The sequence below is a fragment of the Rhinolophus ferrumequinum genome, chromosome 2 (assembly GCF_004115265.2).
Source record: "Rhinolophus ferrumequinum isolate MPI-CBG mRhiFer1 chromosome 2, mRhiFer1_v1.p, whole genome shotgun sequence".
NCBI classification, from domain to species: Eukaryota; Metazoa; Chordata; class Mammalia; order Chiroptera; family Rhinolophidae; genus Rhinolophus; species Rhinolophus ferrumequinum.
Genome location: NC_046285.1, coordinates 40,180,696 through 40,197,708, shown reverse-complemented (window position 1 = coordinate 40,197,708; position 17,013 = coordinate 40,180,696). Strand labels below are relative to the sequence as shown.

General features: G+C 40.3%; 1 protein-coding gene across 6 annotated transcripts in view; it reads left to right on the top strand.

Annotated features, from left to right (window-relative positions):
- The window catches only part of USF3 (upstream transcription factor family member 3), a 38,866-nt gene extending 29,779 nt beyond the window's left edge, over positions 1-9,087 (top strand). For 5 of the 6 annotated variants that reach the window (XM_033126464.1, XM_033126486.1, XM_033126478.1 and 2 more), the window contains one exon: positions 821-9,087. In XM_033126464.1, the coding sequence (XP_032982355.1) occupies positions 821-7,284 (6,464 nt within the window). In that variant the 3' untranslated portion in view covers positions 7,285-9,087. The remainder of the gene's footprint in view (positions 1-820) is intronic. The other variant, XM_033126499.1, reaches the window with a different exon arrangement.
- Positions 9,088-17,013: the final 7,926 nt, after the last annotated feature.

The window sequence follows — 17,013 nt, the reverse complement described above, 5'->3', positions numbered from 1 at the left end:
TCTTCCTTGTCCGAATAGAACTTCTCATTTCAGGCTACCTCATAAAGCATTGGCCTTGAGGATTGGCTGCCTTTGGCAGAGGGAGTGGGGAGAGGACCTACCACTATGGCAGGGCAGGTGGGGATGGATGGGGTCACAGAGCATAAATCCCAGCAGCCAAGGCTGCCCCATTAGTAGGATCCATGGGTGAGGCAGTCTCCCTTAGAAAGGAGTAGAGATGTGAAAACATCTTCATTACTCAGTAGCATACAGCATTGGCTCTTCCAAGGAAAACGCAAGATTCCTTGCTAATGCTTTTTTCCGTGCTCTACCACTTTACTTCTTACATGTTCTGCTTGGTCTCTATTGTTTCCAAGGGTAAAATAGAAACTAGTTTAAAGCCATTTATAAAAGAGACTATCTATTAGCACTGTAAGTAATGCTAGCTGTTGTAGCATTTGAATGCTGTTATACTGATATTCAGTGTTATTTTCCTAGCATATTGCCATGATATCAGTATGTCTTCCCTACCTTCACTTTTGCAACTGCCCTATTGGGAATTTTTGAATTTGGGATTTTGAGATTCCTACATTATGAATAATTTTACCTTTGAGTTGTTGATCTTCAAAGATACATACTTTTAAAAGTATGAGATAGAGGTTTGAGATGCCATTCTAAAAAGAAGAAAGAACTTGTATTAGAAAAGAGCTGAAGATTCTCAACTGAGGTTTTTAGAATGCTAGAATTAGAATTAGCAGTTTTAGTACACAGTTCTTTCTTAAGTTATTGTTAATACTGACATTTATAGGTAATTGTTTCATTTTTATTTTTAATATTGTAGCTGAAGAAATTAAAAAGCTACGTAAACAACTGGAAGAAATTCAAAAAGAAAATGGCCGATATATTGAATTACTGAAAGCAAATGACATATGCTTATATGATGACCCCACAATCCACTGGAAAGGAAATCTCAAAACCTCAAAGGTCTCTGTTGTTATTCCCGGCGACCAGGTTCAGAAAAATATTATTGTTTATTCCAATGGGAGTCAGCCTGGCGGAAACAGCCAGGGCACAGCTGTTCAGGGGATAACCTTTAATGTCGGTCATAATTTACAAAAGCAAACTGCCAATGTGGTGCCAGTACAGAGGACTTGCAATCTTGTGACTCCTGTGTCTATTTCTGGAGTTTACCCTGCTGAAAACAAGCCGTGGCATCAGACCACAGTTTCTGCATTGGCTGCCAACCAGCCTGTTCCTCTTTGTCTTCCTGCTACCATTTCTGCTCAAAATATTCTCGAGCTTTCCACCTCCGAAAGCGAATCAAGTGTGCTTGGTGCCACCAGTGGCTCACTGATTGCTGTCCCCATTGGGCCTGAACCTCACCAACATCGTTCCTTGCACACAAGTCTAAATGATCAAAATTCTTCTGAAAAGAAGAATGGGCAAGAGAGCCCGAAATTATTGAAGAAAACGGTCCCTTGTGCCACAAGCATCCCTTCCAGCTCCTCATCACCTGCCACTAAAGTGACTTATGGAGGCAAGTCCTGCCTGAGCACACAGGACTTCAGAAGTGATTCTCAAACCACCGTTGTTGTTTCAGTTCCCACCACCGTCTGCTCCCAGCCTCCCAGATCTGCAGGTGACTCTTGTCCAGTGAGCATTAGCAAGGGTGCAGACTTGACAAGCATTACCGCAGTGGTGGCCCCGTCTGCCCCTGGAGGAGGGAAGACTACCACTCCTGTAAGCAGTCTTTCTGCAAACCCTTTGGATAATGGTTGGACTCTTTCTTGTTCTTTGCCTTCTTCAGCTGTTAGTGCTTCAGATTTGAAAAACATTAATAGCCTTACCCGAATTTCCTCAGCTGGAAACACGCAGACAACGTGGACTACTTTGCAAATGGCGGGAAACACTATTCAGCCCTTAAGCCAGACACCATCTTCTGCTGTGACTCCAGTAGTAAATGAGTCTGGTACTAGCCCCACCACAACCCACCACAGTAGACACGTGGCTACAGGCATCAACTTGAATAATTCCTTTCCAGCAGATGGGCAGCCAGTTGAGCAAGTAGTTGTAACCTTGCCGTCTTGTCCATCTTTACCTATGCAGCCACTAATTGCCCATCCACAAGGTAAATCTCAGCCTCCAAAAAATATCCTTCCATTGAATTCAGCAATGCAAGTGATTCAGATGGCTCAGCCAGTCGGGTCAACTGTGAATGCAGCTCCAGCTAATCAAAATGTCATCATTCTTCAGCCACCCAGCACCACCCCATGCCCAACAGTGATGAGGGCAGAGGTTCCCAACCAAACCGTAGGTCAACAGATAGTAATCATACAGGCAGCTAATCAGAATCCTTTGCCACTCCTCTCAGCCCCGCCTCCTGGTTCTGTTCGACTCCCTGTCAATGGAGCCAATGCTATAATAGGGTCGAATTCAGTGCAAAACGTTTCGACCCCACAAACTTTTGGAGGAAAGCATCTTGTCCACATATTACCAAGACCTTCATCTTTATCAACATCTAATTCAACACAAACTTTTTCTGTTACCATGTCAAACCAGCAACAGCCTCAAACCATTTCTTTAAATGGACAGCTCTTTGCTTTGCAGCCTGTGATGTCTTCATCAGGAACTACAAACCAAACCCCTATGCAAATTATTCAACCCACCACCAGCGAAGATCCAAATACCAATGTTGCCCTGAATACATTTGGCGCTTTGGCCAGCCTCAATCAAAGCATATCACAGATGGCTGGGCAAAGCTGTGTACAACTGTCTCTTAGCCAGCCTGCCAATCCCCAAACTGCTGCAAATAGTCAAACCACCCCAGCTAACTGTGTTTCATTAACAGCAAGTGTAGCATCACCCATGACAACAGAGAATTCAGCCACATTACCCAGTATTTATAATCTTGTGACTGCCCCCTCAGTAAACACTGTAGCTTGTTTGCCTAACGTGAAGTCAAAAAGGTTGACTAAGAAGCCAGGGGTCAAGAAACACTTAGCCTCTAGCAAGTCGGCCTGCTCCCTGAACCCAGTCCGAGATGTGGGCAAGGCAGACGGCCCCAGCACTGGAGGCTCAGCAGAGCCACCCTGTGATGATGGGCTGCTGGAAAACCCTCCTGTTGTGTTACCATCTGTCACTATGTCCCAGGCAAAGAGTGCTGTAAGTGTTTCTGGTTCCGGTTCCCATTCTCTGGATGTTCTGCATTCTGAGTCGGTGATACCTGAGTCTGTATCCAAATCTAAGGCACCAGGAGAGTCTAACTCACTCTCACAAGAATCAGTAACAAATGAACATTTTGCAGTGGCCCCTACAAAATCCAAAGATTCTACCACCATTTTGCAACGAGAGACATCTCAGGATAAGACACCAACTAGTTTGGCATTGTCAGATGCTGCCAAATCCTGTACTTCAGCCAATGTGTTGATTCCATCTCCAAATGATCCCCACATTTTGGTTTCTCAGGTTTCTGGTTTATCATCTACCACGAGCACTACAAGTACTGACTGTGTTTCTGAGGTAGAAATCATTGCTGAACCTTGCAGGGTTGAGCAAGATTCATCAGACACAATGCAAACCACAGGTCTCTTCAAGGGCCAGGGTCTAACGGCATTGCTGTCTGGTCTTGCTAAAGAAAAAGACCCTCAGAAATCTCTGTCAGTCCAGGTGGACCATCCTGACTTTTCTCCAGAAAATTCTAAAGTGGTTGATTCAAGTGTTGATTTACATCCCAGACAGGAGCTGTTGCTGATGAACAGTGATGATAGAGACTCAGGACAGCCTCCTTCCTGTACCCCGGATCAGGAGGTCATTCATGGTTCTTTGCTTACCAGTAGGCAGTCTGACTCTCCCATGTCAACCAGCTCTGGCAGTAGTCGTAGTTTCTCAGTTGCATCCATGCTTCCTGAAACAGCTAGAGAGGATGTCACCAGCCATGCAACAGTTAATACCTGTGACAACTGTACCTTCACAGAGCAAACTGACATAGTCGCTCTTGCAGCAAGAGCTATTTTTGACCAGGAGAACCTTGACAAGGGAAGAGCTGGCACTCAGGCTGATGTAAGGGAAGTGACTTCGAAGCCCTCTGAAGCATCATCTTTAGAAGGAGACCAGTCTTTCCAAACACAGATCTCTAAAGACAGTGGCCCAGGACAGGCAGAAGCAACACCAAATGAATTTAATTCTCAGGATTCAGTTGAAGCAACTGTGAATAGGCCCCTTGAAAAACCAAGTTGTTCTGTAGGAATTAAAACATCAAATGCCTCTTTACAGGTTTCGTCTTCTCAGCCACCGAGCATCACCAGTTTAAGTGTGAATAACCTGATCCATCAAAGCAGCGTCAGCCATCCTCTCGTCAGCTGTGCTGGTTTACCCCAAACTACAGAGCAAACAACTGTTCCTGCTACGGTTAATCTGACTGTTTCATCTAGTTCCTATGGCAATCAGCCTCCTAGACCATCTCTGATGACTGAGTATTCCCAAGAACAACTAAACACTCTGAGTGGTACCATACCGAATCCACAGATTCAAGAGCCACTCTTAAAGCCAAGTCATGAAAGCCGTAAAGACTCTGCTAAGCGTTCTGTCCAAGATGACCTTCTGCTGTCTTCAGCTAAGCGTCAAAAGCTGTGTCAGCCAGCCCCCCTTAGGCTTGAAGGTATGTCCCTGATGAGCCAAACTCCAGACAGTATTTCTGATCAATCGCAAATGATGGTAAGTCAGATGCCTCCCAACTCTTCAAACTCTGTTGTGCCTATTAGCACCCCAGCCCACGGAGATGGCCTCACACGATTATTTCCACCTGGTAACAACTTTGTGGCCCCTGCATTGAGGCAAACTGAAGTGCAGTGCAGTTCTCAGCCTTCAGTTGCTGAGCAGCAGCAAACCCAGGCCAGTCAGCATCTACAGGCCCTGCAACAGCATGTGCCAGCTCAGGGGGTGTCTCACCTGCATAGCAACCATCTCTACTTAAAGCAGCAGCAGCAGCAGCAGCAGCAACAAGCAGGGCAGTTACGAGAGAGGCATCACTTATATCAGCTGCAGCATCACATATCTCATGCAGAGACCTCTGTCCATTCTCAGCCCCATAATGTCCACCAACAGAGAACTCTGCAACAGGAAGTTCAGATGCAGAAAAAGAGGAATCTTGTGCAGGCCACTCAGGCCTCGCAGCTTTCCTTACAATCGAAGCACCATGGAACTGACCAGTCCCGCCCCAAGAGTGGTCAGCCCCATCCCCACCATCAGCAGATGCAGCCACAGATGCAGCAACACTTTGGAAGCTCCCAGCCAGAGAAGAGCTGTGACAACCCTTCAACTAGCCGGAACCACCATAACCATCCCCAGAACCATCTCAGTCAAGACATTATGCACCAGCAGCAGGACATTGGGAACAGGCAGCAAGGTTCAGGCGTATCTTCTGAACATGTATCTGGGCATAATCCAATGCAGAGGCTCTTGACATCCAGAGGCATAGAGCAGCAAATGGTGTCCCAGCCAAGTATTGTGACTAGACCTTCAGACATGACCTGTACTCCGCACAGGCCAGAGAGAAATAGAGTTTCAAGTTATTCGGCTGAGGCACTCATTGGAAAGACATCTTCTAATTCAGAGCAGAGAATGGGTATATTGATTCAGGGTTCTAGAGTTTCAGATCAGCTTGAAATGAGAAGTTATATTGATGTTCCCAGAAATAAGAGTTTGGCCATTCATAATATGCAGGGTCGTGTGGACCATACTGTTGCCTCAGAGATCCGCCTTTCCGACTGTCAGACATTTAAACCAAGTGGAGCCAGTCAGCAGCCCCCGAGTAATTTTGAAGTACAGTCTTCAAGAAATAATGAAATAGGTAATCCTGTCTCTTCACTGAGGAGTATGCAGTCCCAGGCTTTTCGAATTAGTCAAAACCCTGGTCCACCACCAATCGACCGCCAAAAGAGATTACCTTATCCACCAGTTCAGAGCATCCCAACAGGAAATGCAGTCCCACCAAGGGACAGTGAAAACACATGTCATCAAAGTTTCATGCAGAGTCTGCTTGCCCCTCACCTTGGTGATCAGGTCATTGGGAGCCAGAGATCACTTTCAGAACATCAAAGGAATACACAGTGTGGTCCATCCCCTGCAATTGAATATAATTGTCCCCCAACTCACGAAGGTGTCCATATTAGAAGAGAGACTGAGAATCAGAATAGGGAAAGTTGTGACATGTCCCTAGGTGCAATTAACACCAGGAACAGTACCTTGAATATCCCTTTCTCGAGTTCTTCTTCCTCAGGAGATATTCAAGGTCGGAACACAAGCCCCAATGTTTCTGTACAGAAGTCCAATCCCATGCGGATCACTGACAGTCATGGGGCCAAGGGCCACATGAACCCTCCTGTCACAACGAACATGCACGGGGTTGCGAGGCCAGCCTTGCCACATCCGCCCGTGTCTCATGGAAATGCTGATCAGGGGCCTCCTGTACGTCAGACTAATTCTTCAGTTCCCCAGCGATCAAGACATCCTTTGCAAGACAGCAGTGGTTCCAAAATCCGTCAGCCTGAAAGGAATCGTTCTGGAAACCAGAGGCACACTAATGTCTTTGATCCAAGTCTTCCCCACCTCCCTCTGTCTACCAGTGGCAGTATGATCCTTGGACGCCAACAGCCCACTACAGAAAAGAGAGGAAGCATCGTTCGCTTCATGCCTGACAGCCCACAAGTACCTAATGAGAATTCGGCACCTGACCAGCACACACTGTCACAAAATTTTGGTTTTCCTTTTATCCCCGAGGGTGGCATGAATCCACCAATAAATGCTAATACTTCTTTCATTCCACAGGTCACTCAGCCTAGCGCCACTCGAACTCCAGCCCTCATTCCTGTAGATCCCCAAAATACTCTACCTTCCTTCTATCCCCCATACTCTCCTGCTCATCCTACACTGTCCAATGATATTTCGATCCCCTATTTTTCAAATCAAATGTTCTCAAATCCTAGCACAGAGAAGGTAAACAGTGGAAGTTTAAATAACCGATTTGGATCAATTCTATCTCCTCCAAGACCTGTTGGTTTTGCTCAACCAAGTTTTCCTCTTCTCCCTGATATGCCACCAATGCACATGACCAACTCTCACTTATCCAACTTTAATATGACATCTTTGTTTCCAGAAATAGCTACAGCTCTTCCTGATGGCTCAGCAATGTCACCTTTGCTTACAATAGCAAACTCCTCTGCCTCTGACTCTTCCAAGCAGTCCTCAAACAGACCTGCCCACAACATAAGCCATATTTTAGGTCATGACTGCAGCTCAGCTGTTTAAATACCGCCGGACTAAACATAAATGTAAAGGGTGACCTAATATAACATAAATGTAATGGGTGATCTGTGTGTGCATTCACACATACGCGCACATGAAGAGAGAGATGGTGTGTGTGTGTGTGTGTGTGTGTGTGTGTGTGTGTGTGTGTGTGTGTGTGTATGTGTCTGTATAATCAATTTCCAGTTATCTTCTGAATGTAAGAAGGCCATGTCAGAGATGACACGAATACTGGATTGTCAAAAACAAATTATCATTCATTTTAAGCTGCATGGTGTGCTTTTTAAATTTTCCAAGGAGATTTACATTTTCAAGTTTGATTTGTAATCTTATATTCCCTGAATATTATTCAGTTGGGGGAGATCATTTTGTTGTGGGCTGGGTAGTAAGAAGGAACCTAGATTTTAAACTTGATTGTCGATAATTTGTAAAATAGTTGAAATAGTTGAGTTGCTCTCCAAAAATACAGATGGTTTAACATAACACGATGGCTTGTAACCAAATGCTGGTTGACGTCAGCATCTAGAACAGTTTCTTACCCATGGAGAGTGTTGAATTAATGTCGAATGAATGTCCATAGTTAAAGTCAAGCAGTTAGTAAATAAATGAGTTGTTTAATCAGCCTTCATCCCCAAGATTTGGCTTAGGTAGAGGCTGCTGTCTTAATTATAACAATTCAAAATTACCTGAATTTCATGTCCTGTTCTTCAGATTAGGGAGCCATGCTATCCTTTCATGTGCCAAGATCCTTTAAAGCAAAGGTCTTCCTTAAACAGCCTTAAAAGTAGAAAGCTTCAAAGAAAAGTACATAGTTGTTCTCCATTTTGCATCAGGCCATGAGGATAAGAGCAGTTGTATTGTGGAGTTTTGCATGTGTTCTGTTAAAGATTGTTGTTTCATCAATTGAGTTTTGTTTTTGTATTCTCTCTTCCTTCTATTTATTGATCTGGAAATAAATCCTCTTACATTTGTTTAATCAGTAGGGACTAATCAGTTAGTAGTGTGTTTGGAATCTACACAATTACTTGAGCCTTACTTTTTAAATATTTCTGAGCAGAGTCTTAAACTCTCATTATTTTCATTTACTGATATTTATATTTAAAATATGGCATTGTATATTGCATTATTATCCTTCATAGTAGAATTATAATGAGAAGATGAATTTGTTCATTATTTTTCCTGATGGTAGATGTGAAATGGTGCTTCAAAAAAATTGTTTTTGTGTATGTCTGTGTGTATGTGTGTGTGTATGTACACAGACATCGATTTTAAAGTATAAACTGGTCATTTAAAAGTAGGCCTGCCCTCTGAAAATGGGAAATTGAGACCTGAGACCTGCTGAAGTATAGAAAAGCTTGATGTAGGGGTTTTAAAAATCCCCACTGAAGTTAATAATAAACATATATATGTGATCATATACTGAATTTTGAAAACTTAAAAAACGAGACAACTGTATATTCTCATATTCTCAAACCCTCTACTTTTTGTTGTTATATTCTGCCAAAAATGAGATGGGAGAGATGCATATAAATTATTCTGTCTGCTCTGTTAACAAAGTGAACCTAAGGACCAGCATTTCTTCCCCCTCCTTAAAAAAGCCTCCTAAGGCTTGGTTAGAGCAGTGAACTCCACCAAATACCTCTTCTAAAGACTCAGCAAAAGAGTCATCTGTGCCTCTTCAACTGTTCTTACCAAACTTTCCTATCTACTCCTACTGCCAACTGAAGCAGCTTCCTGGAGGGTAAAATTATATATATATATATATATATATATATATATATATATATACACACACACACACACACACACACATATATATACACACACATGTATATATATACATATATATATACATACATACACACACACACACGCACAACAAGAAGAACTGTATTTTCTTCCTTCAAAATGGTCATGGGGAGGAATAGGAGAGCTTCATGAATAAGTTATCAACAAGACCACAGATAAACACATAAATTAAGTTAAAATTTAATTGAGAAAAATGTGAGTTTTATGACTTGTTTTTTAATTGTCTTAACTGAGTTTTAAGCTTTAACATTCAAATATTCCTTTGTACTTGAAAGGTCCTATATGCCAATTTCAAGAAGAAGAGTTTTCAATGTTTGGACTATTTATTCTCCCTTGCTTGCTCTGTTCTCTCTCTCTCTCTCTCTCTCTCTCTCTCTCTCTCTCTCTCTCACACACACACACACACACACACACACACGCGGCACAGTGGCTAGTGAGTTCTGAAGAGCTGGGGACTGTTAGGTATAGTTTGAACTAAGTGAACAGGCTAAGGAGAAGCCCAATTTGAACATTGCAATGGAAAGGCCTCAAAGCCTGCAACTTTCAGATGCTTCTCTGTTGCATTGATTTTATTTTTCTGCTCAGCTCTGTTCAGAGATAGCATTTACATTTTTCAGAGCTTTCATTCCAAGCCTGTAACAGTTTGATTCCAAACAAGTCTTTACCCCTAAGTAAGCTTATTTGACCATCCAAGGAAAGCTGTGACCATCTGCAAATAATTTGGCTCCTGCTTACATGTAGCTCTAATTGTCTTACAGAAATGAGCGTATATATATTTTATACATGAACTCAATTCTGAAAGTGTTCAGAGCATAGAAATCATATTTGATTTACCAGCAGTATTAAGTATTTGGTAATTAGAGCTGCATGATTTTGGTGAGCAAATTTGTTATTTAATCTCTAGCAATCTCTGGATATAATTTTTTGACAGGAATGGCAGAGAATGTAGTCAGTTTTGCTTATAGTATATTTAATGTTGGCTTGCTAATACATGACTATAGAATGGAAAAACATTTCCACAAATAATTTTGTAATTTCTGGAAATGTACAAACTTATGTCTGAGTTATAAGTGAGAGTCACTGATTAAATCATTTCTCTCTTAGTGTTGATCATATGGAGTCAGTTACTGAAGTGGTTGATTCCTCTGAACATTCATCACAGTAGCTTCTAATGAAGTGAAAAATTTCCGATTTCTCATCATGTATAAACTTGTAATGTGTCAATCATGGATAAAAGAAGTGAAGTTTGATATTCTTTCGTTGTTGTTGCATACAGATTGTTTTGGGATGTTTTGTACCCCTGCAGGAAATTTAGTTTTGTTTTTACTTTAAGACCTTTTGGGGGTACCAGAGGTGGCACCCTTTTTCTAAGTAAGGACTAAGAATTCCAGAGTGATCATGCTTTATAAAATTTTACATATCAGAACTGTGAGAGAAGAATGAGGAGGGAATGTTCTTTTGCAGGGTGAACTGCAATGAGGATCAATTTTTAAAATCAGCCTTTTTAAATACAAAATTATTTAAACATTTTCAAGATAATTGATTTGCCTTGCTCTTCTAGCATTAGCCATTTCATAGAGAGGCTAAAATTTATACTCCAAAAAAAGAAAAAAAAAAGTGGAAACACATTAATGGGAGTAAAGTTCTAAACGTTTGAGAAAGGGTAAAGACTTACAGATATGCATCTTCTTAGCTTTATCCTTTCTTTGATACATAGGTACCTAGGCTCGTACTTTCTTCCATGTGCTCCATGTCCAACAGGTGGCAGAAAACCTGGTCATTTCTTTAGCATGATGGTTTCTCCTTTGCCTTGAAACATTTATTGGGCACGCCATCTATTGTATGACAGGAAGTCATATCCCCAAATCAGTGTTTCCCATTTCCTGGCTTTGGGAACCACTGTCTCCCACTCTGTTAAGGGGCAATGAGAATTTCTTGAAACCAAGTAGTTAAAAATTGATTTAAAATATTTACTGTGCCATATAGCTCTTTCTTGTTTTCATAAGCTTTTTTTTTTTCATCATGGAAGAGTGAAGGAAGGGCAAAGGTGGTACCAAAAGATGGCTTTGGGTTGATATCCTTAGGAACCTGGAAGTCATTGTTGTAATTCTGTTGTCTATATAAATCCTCCCTTAGCCTGGAGATTGCCTATGGCTATGTCCATCCAGAGGGCAATAGTAATAGGCAGATAAACTCGTATGAAGTTCATCTGTGAGTGATGATTTTATGATACTTGTATGCAAATTAAAGGCCAGAAAATAGTTTCTTCTCATGATACCCTTTTGGCTGAATGCTACCATTTCTCCTTCCCCAGAGTTCAACAGAGAAGGGTCCTTATTTGGACCTACCATACTCGCCCACATTTTATACTTCCTGTATGAGCCTGAGGGTGTTTCTACTAGAGTCTGTGGGAGACATCAAATTTCGATTCAGGCAGTCTAGACATGCCGTGAAGTGTTGAGGACCTTCTTGGACACAGAGTTCTAGTCCTGTCCACAGGCCTCTGCCCTGGTACTGCACTTTACCTGAAACTGTGCCTCTGGTCCTAAGACCAGTCATTGGAACATAAGACTCACCCACTCCTCTGTTATAGCAAAGGACCAGCCGGGATGGTACAAGTCAAGTAACCAAACACCTAGAAGACAAGTACAGCTCATGTTTCTCACTGTTGCCTTATTCTCTGAGCCATCTTTGGTGCCGATCTTGTAAAAAACTTTCTAGGTAGAAGCAAAACTTTTAAACTCAGAGCTTGTATGTGGTAGCCATCCAACATCCTTATTTCTAGATTTGCACAAGCCCTAGCAACCATAATCTTCTGGTACATGTATGTGTTCAGATGCTACCTAAACATGAGCCAACTTGGGTTGAAAATGTTGGGGATAATATCCAAATTGGTATTATTTTGGATGGCTATGTAATCTTCAATAGAAATGAGACATAGAAGGTAACTATTTGTAATCTAACCTTTTATAAAAAGACGATCATGTTTTTTTCCTTCTCACTTATGTGTGTAGTTATACATCATGCTATGTCATAGGAACGTAATGTTTACTCCATGTAGATTCCCTCTTCACTTTTCTGGATCTCTGTCCCCCATGCCCTAAGTCTTAAAACCATTTTTCATCTGTGAGGTCACTGAGGCACTGGACTTGACTATATTGGTAACCTTCAAGGGGAGTTGAACTGTTGATCTTCCAAGAAGAAAGGGACCAGACAGTGTTGCTTAAAATGCTGCAGTTGTGTTACTGTGAAGAAAACGATTTGCTTCCACTTTCAGCAGGCCATATATATATTCATTTTGGTAAAAATAGGTGGAAAAATCTGAGAACATAATTACCTTCACAAATTATTTATAGATACACTGGGTGAGAAGCTTACTGTAGGGCAGTCACCAGAAAAAACCTAACTGTAGTGCTTTCAACAGTGTAATATTTGTATCTATTTGTATGCCAGCGATGTCTGCTGTGCACAGTGTCCTATTACTGTAAATCACCTGGTTTATAATTCTAATGGGAACTAATTTGTTTTGTAATGGAATCCAGAGCAGATATGTATAATATGATCAGGATTGTCCGACAGTTGTAAATAAGAATAGGTCCTGTTTATTTTGACATCTTTTTACAAATGCATTGTATTAGGGTGTGAATATTCTGAACCATGCTCTTGTTTAAAGTTTTAAAATTTTTATTGGTAAATGTAACATTTTAATGGTTGTAATAATTATTTGTATAGATATGAATATAGTATTTTATTTAAGAAAATAAACTTTGCATTTTTGCATTGTGAATTCTGTCTTCTGATCATTGCATGTGCCACTTGCAGCCTGGTATTAAAACAACTTCTCTTGCACACTAAAGTCTTACATTCAAGTTATCTTTAAATTTTGCCAAAGTGTCTGAAAATGATACCATGACACATTTCCTCTGACGATTGTGTTCTTTGTCAAAGTGTCAACCTCAAATCATAGTTATGATCAGTGCTATATTGTTAGAACAAACTCTACACCTCTATGCTTATTGTAAGAAGTAAAATTAGAATTTCAGATCTGGAAGAATATTGAGAAATGATTTAGTTTACACTCTCCTTGCATAAACTGAAGCACAGAACTTTGGGACAAGAGTTAGATCTTTCATTACAGCCGCATCAAGTTGGTCACGTCGCACAAGCATGAAGTTTGAGGGGTGAAAACATGTTGCAGAAGAACTTGTACAGGATAAAGCTACATAAAGCTTAAATGCCTATAAATCAAACAATTCATTGTTTAGGGATAGCCTACAGATGTGGTGAAAATTATAAATTAAGGTAAAGCCTACCCTGAAGTTCAGGATAATGGACACTTTTTTAAAAATTATTAGTTTTAAGTGTACAAAACAATGTAATAGACATTTATATCCCTCACCCGGTGATAACCCCCCGCCCCCAATCTCCTACCCCTCTGACATCACATACAGCCATTAACATTTCCACTGTCTCTATTCCTTATGCTGTGCTCCACTTCTCGTGACCATATATATAATTATAGCTGACATTCAGTATCACTCAGCTTCAGCTTCAGGTGCACACCGCGGTGGTCAGGCATCTACACCGTCCATGAAGTGGTCTCCCTAGTAAGTACAAATGTCGGTTGGATACCCTACCAAATCTTAACATTATTGATTACATTCCCCAGACTCTTTCATATCCCCGTGACAGTCTTGTGGTTATCAATTTGTGCTTTCTAATCCCCTCACCTTCTCCCTCATCCCCACCCCCCCATCTAGTACCTCTCAGTTTTTCCTTTATGTCTCTGAGACTGTTTCTGATTAACCTGTTCATTTATTCTATTCTTTAGATTCCACGTGTAAGTGAGATCATATGGTGTTTGTCTCTCTGACTTATTTCACTTAACATAATGTTCTCTAGAAATGGACACTTCTTAAGAAGGAGGGTGATGGTATCAAGGAGTGTTCTTCAAAAACACTGGTATGTTCTATCAAATTGGATAGCAGACAGAGACTCGAGTGTTTACCTCATTTACACCTGAAGTTTTTGTCTTACGAATGTATAAAATATATCCTAATATTAAAACTGGTAAAATGAAGGCCTTAGGGATCATTTACTCCCACATGTGCTGTAGGAAATTAATGCTCACAATATTTTCCTTGTCTCAGCTTCTTGGGCGTTAGGTTAAAACTCAATATTCTATCAAGTGTGGAGTGTTCTTTCCACAATTGTACACTGCTCCTCATACAGAAGTCATAGCTGTACATGTATTTTGATGACACAGAGAGCCTTAACGTGCCATAAAGGGTATACAACCTGTAAAAAATATAACCATTATGCATAAATTTGATTTCCCTACAATGAATGTGGAAATTATTACAGCTATGTACTTTAAAGTTTTGTTGGGTTTCCAGTTTAATCAGATGTTTCAGGGAAATTGAGTTTAATAACTTATATCTCTTTTTAAAAAGCTATCCAAGCAATTTTCACTTTTAGGTAGGATATATTAATAGCTAGTGGCATGTCATCAATCCCACTGCAACAACGAGAACAAAATGCTGAATTGGAATAATCATTTTAAAAGATACTAAAATCCATCGAATATAAGCTAGACCAGTGGATTTTAAATTTACAAAATATAAAATGTTCACTGATAGGGTTTCAAATTTCACATTGCAACTTGGCTTGGAAAATACCATGTGTTGAGTTTTGGTATAGTATCAAAGAGGAATAGTTACCATTATTTGGAAAGGCTACTCCCTTTCCAACTATATATTTCTGTAAGGCTAGATTTTTCTTCATGTACTTCAAGTAAAATACATACGGCAGCAGAGTGAAGGCAGAAACCGACATCAGAATCCGGCTATCTTCTTATTAAGCCCGATGTTGCATAGATTTACAAAAATGTAAAACACTGCCACTCCTCTCAATTTTTGTTTGTTTTGGAAAATAAAATTCATTTAAATTTTATAAAATATGTTATTTGTGTTATGTAATGAGCTTATTGCTATCTTTAAATGAATTATTAAATATATTTAAATTGTCCATTTTTATTGCTAACATGGTAAATATTGATAGATAAAATTTACATAGACAAAAAAATCTTTGGGAGTCTCAATAATTTTTAGGAGTGTAAATGGTTCCTGAGACCAAAAAAAATTGAACTAGTGTTCTAGGAAAAAAAAAAAAAACACATAAGAAATGTCATCTGACCACAACCAGAAAAGAAAAAATTGTTATATTAGACTTTATTAAAATTAAGAATTTCTCTTCACCAAGTCACAGACTGGCAAAGATTATACATCTCAAAAATTAAAAAATACTCATAAGCTGGTTTTAAAAACTTGAATAAATTATTCACATAAATGGCCAAGAAGTCTATGCAAAGGTGCTCAGCATCAGTAGTGGTCAGAGAAATGCAGAATAAAATGCAATCAGAGTCATTACACTCTCACCCAAAAAGGCTAAAACTGAAAGAACTGATAAATGCCAAGTGTTGGCAAAGATGTGGAATAACAGGAACTCTCACTGGTGATATGGGAGCACAAATTGGTTCAACCACTTTGGAAGATTGTTGGCAGTTTCCTTTAAAATTAAAGACTTATCTGCCCTGTAACTGAGCAATTCCATAGTGCACTGTGTATGTACCTGGAAAAAATGTTTGTGTAAGTTCACCAAAGTACATGTACAAGAATGTTCATAGACACTTTCTTTACCGTAACCCCAAACTAGAAACAACCCTTACACCCATCAATAGGAGAATGGATAAATTAAATGTCATACGAGGTCGGACAATTAAGTTCGCAAACTCATCCTAGAAAAAGTGTTACATACGTCATTGCTGAATATCACTATGATCACCTTCGAAGTACTCCCCTTGGGAAGCTATGCACTGACACCAGTACCTAGTCCACCCTTCAAAGCAATTTTGGAACTCTTTTTCTGGAATGGCCATCAGAGCTGTCATCATATTTCCCTTGATGTCCTGAATGCCATCAAAATGTCTTCCTTTCAACATTTCCTTTATCTTCGGGCAAAGAAAGAAGTCATTGGGGGCCAGATCAGGTGAGTAGGGAGGGTGTTCCAATACAGTTTTTTGTTTACTGGCTAAAAACTCCCTCACAGACAGTGCCGTGTGAGCTGGTGCATTGCCGTGATGCAAGAGCCATGAATCGTTGGCGAAAAATTCAGGTCATCTCACTTTTTCACACAGCCTTTTCAGCACTTTCAAATAATAAACTTGGTTAACTGTTCGTCCAGTTGGTACAAATTCATAATGAACAATCCCTCCCATGTCAAAAAAAGGTTAGCCACATCTTTGCAACAAGTTCTCTAACTTAATTGTCACACCTCCATATATTCACAGAATGAAGCTACTGATACACACAGATGAATCTCACAGACATTATATTGAGTGAAAGATGCCAGACAAAATGAGTACATACTTCATAAGTCCATTAACATGAAGTTCAAGAATAGGCAAACTTCATCTATGAGGAGAACAGTCAGAATAGTGGCTATCTCTGAGGCAAGGATTACCTTGGAACAGGCCTGAGGGTGCTGGAAACGTGTTGCATCTTAATGTGGCTGGTGGTTACGTTAGTATATGGCTGTTTGTGTAGACACACATACACGTATATGTATAAAAATTGACCAATTATAGAAACTTAAGATTAGTGCATGTTTTGTACATTACTGAATATACCTAAATAAAAAGGTTAAGAAAAAACTATCTACGGAAGTCTGAACTGATGTTGGTTTTCTCTTGATAAATTTTTGAGTCAGCCCAAACTGAAAGTTATTTTACTGTCGTTCTTTGGAAACAGAAAGAGCCAAGGTGCTGTTTTGTATCAGGCTGCCATTACCTGGCGGTGTGACTTTGGGCAAGTAGCATAACTTCTTTCATCTTAGTTTATTTGTTGGTACATTATCTTTCCTGTC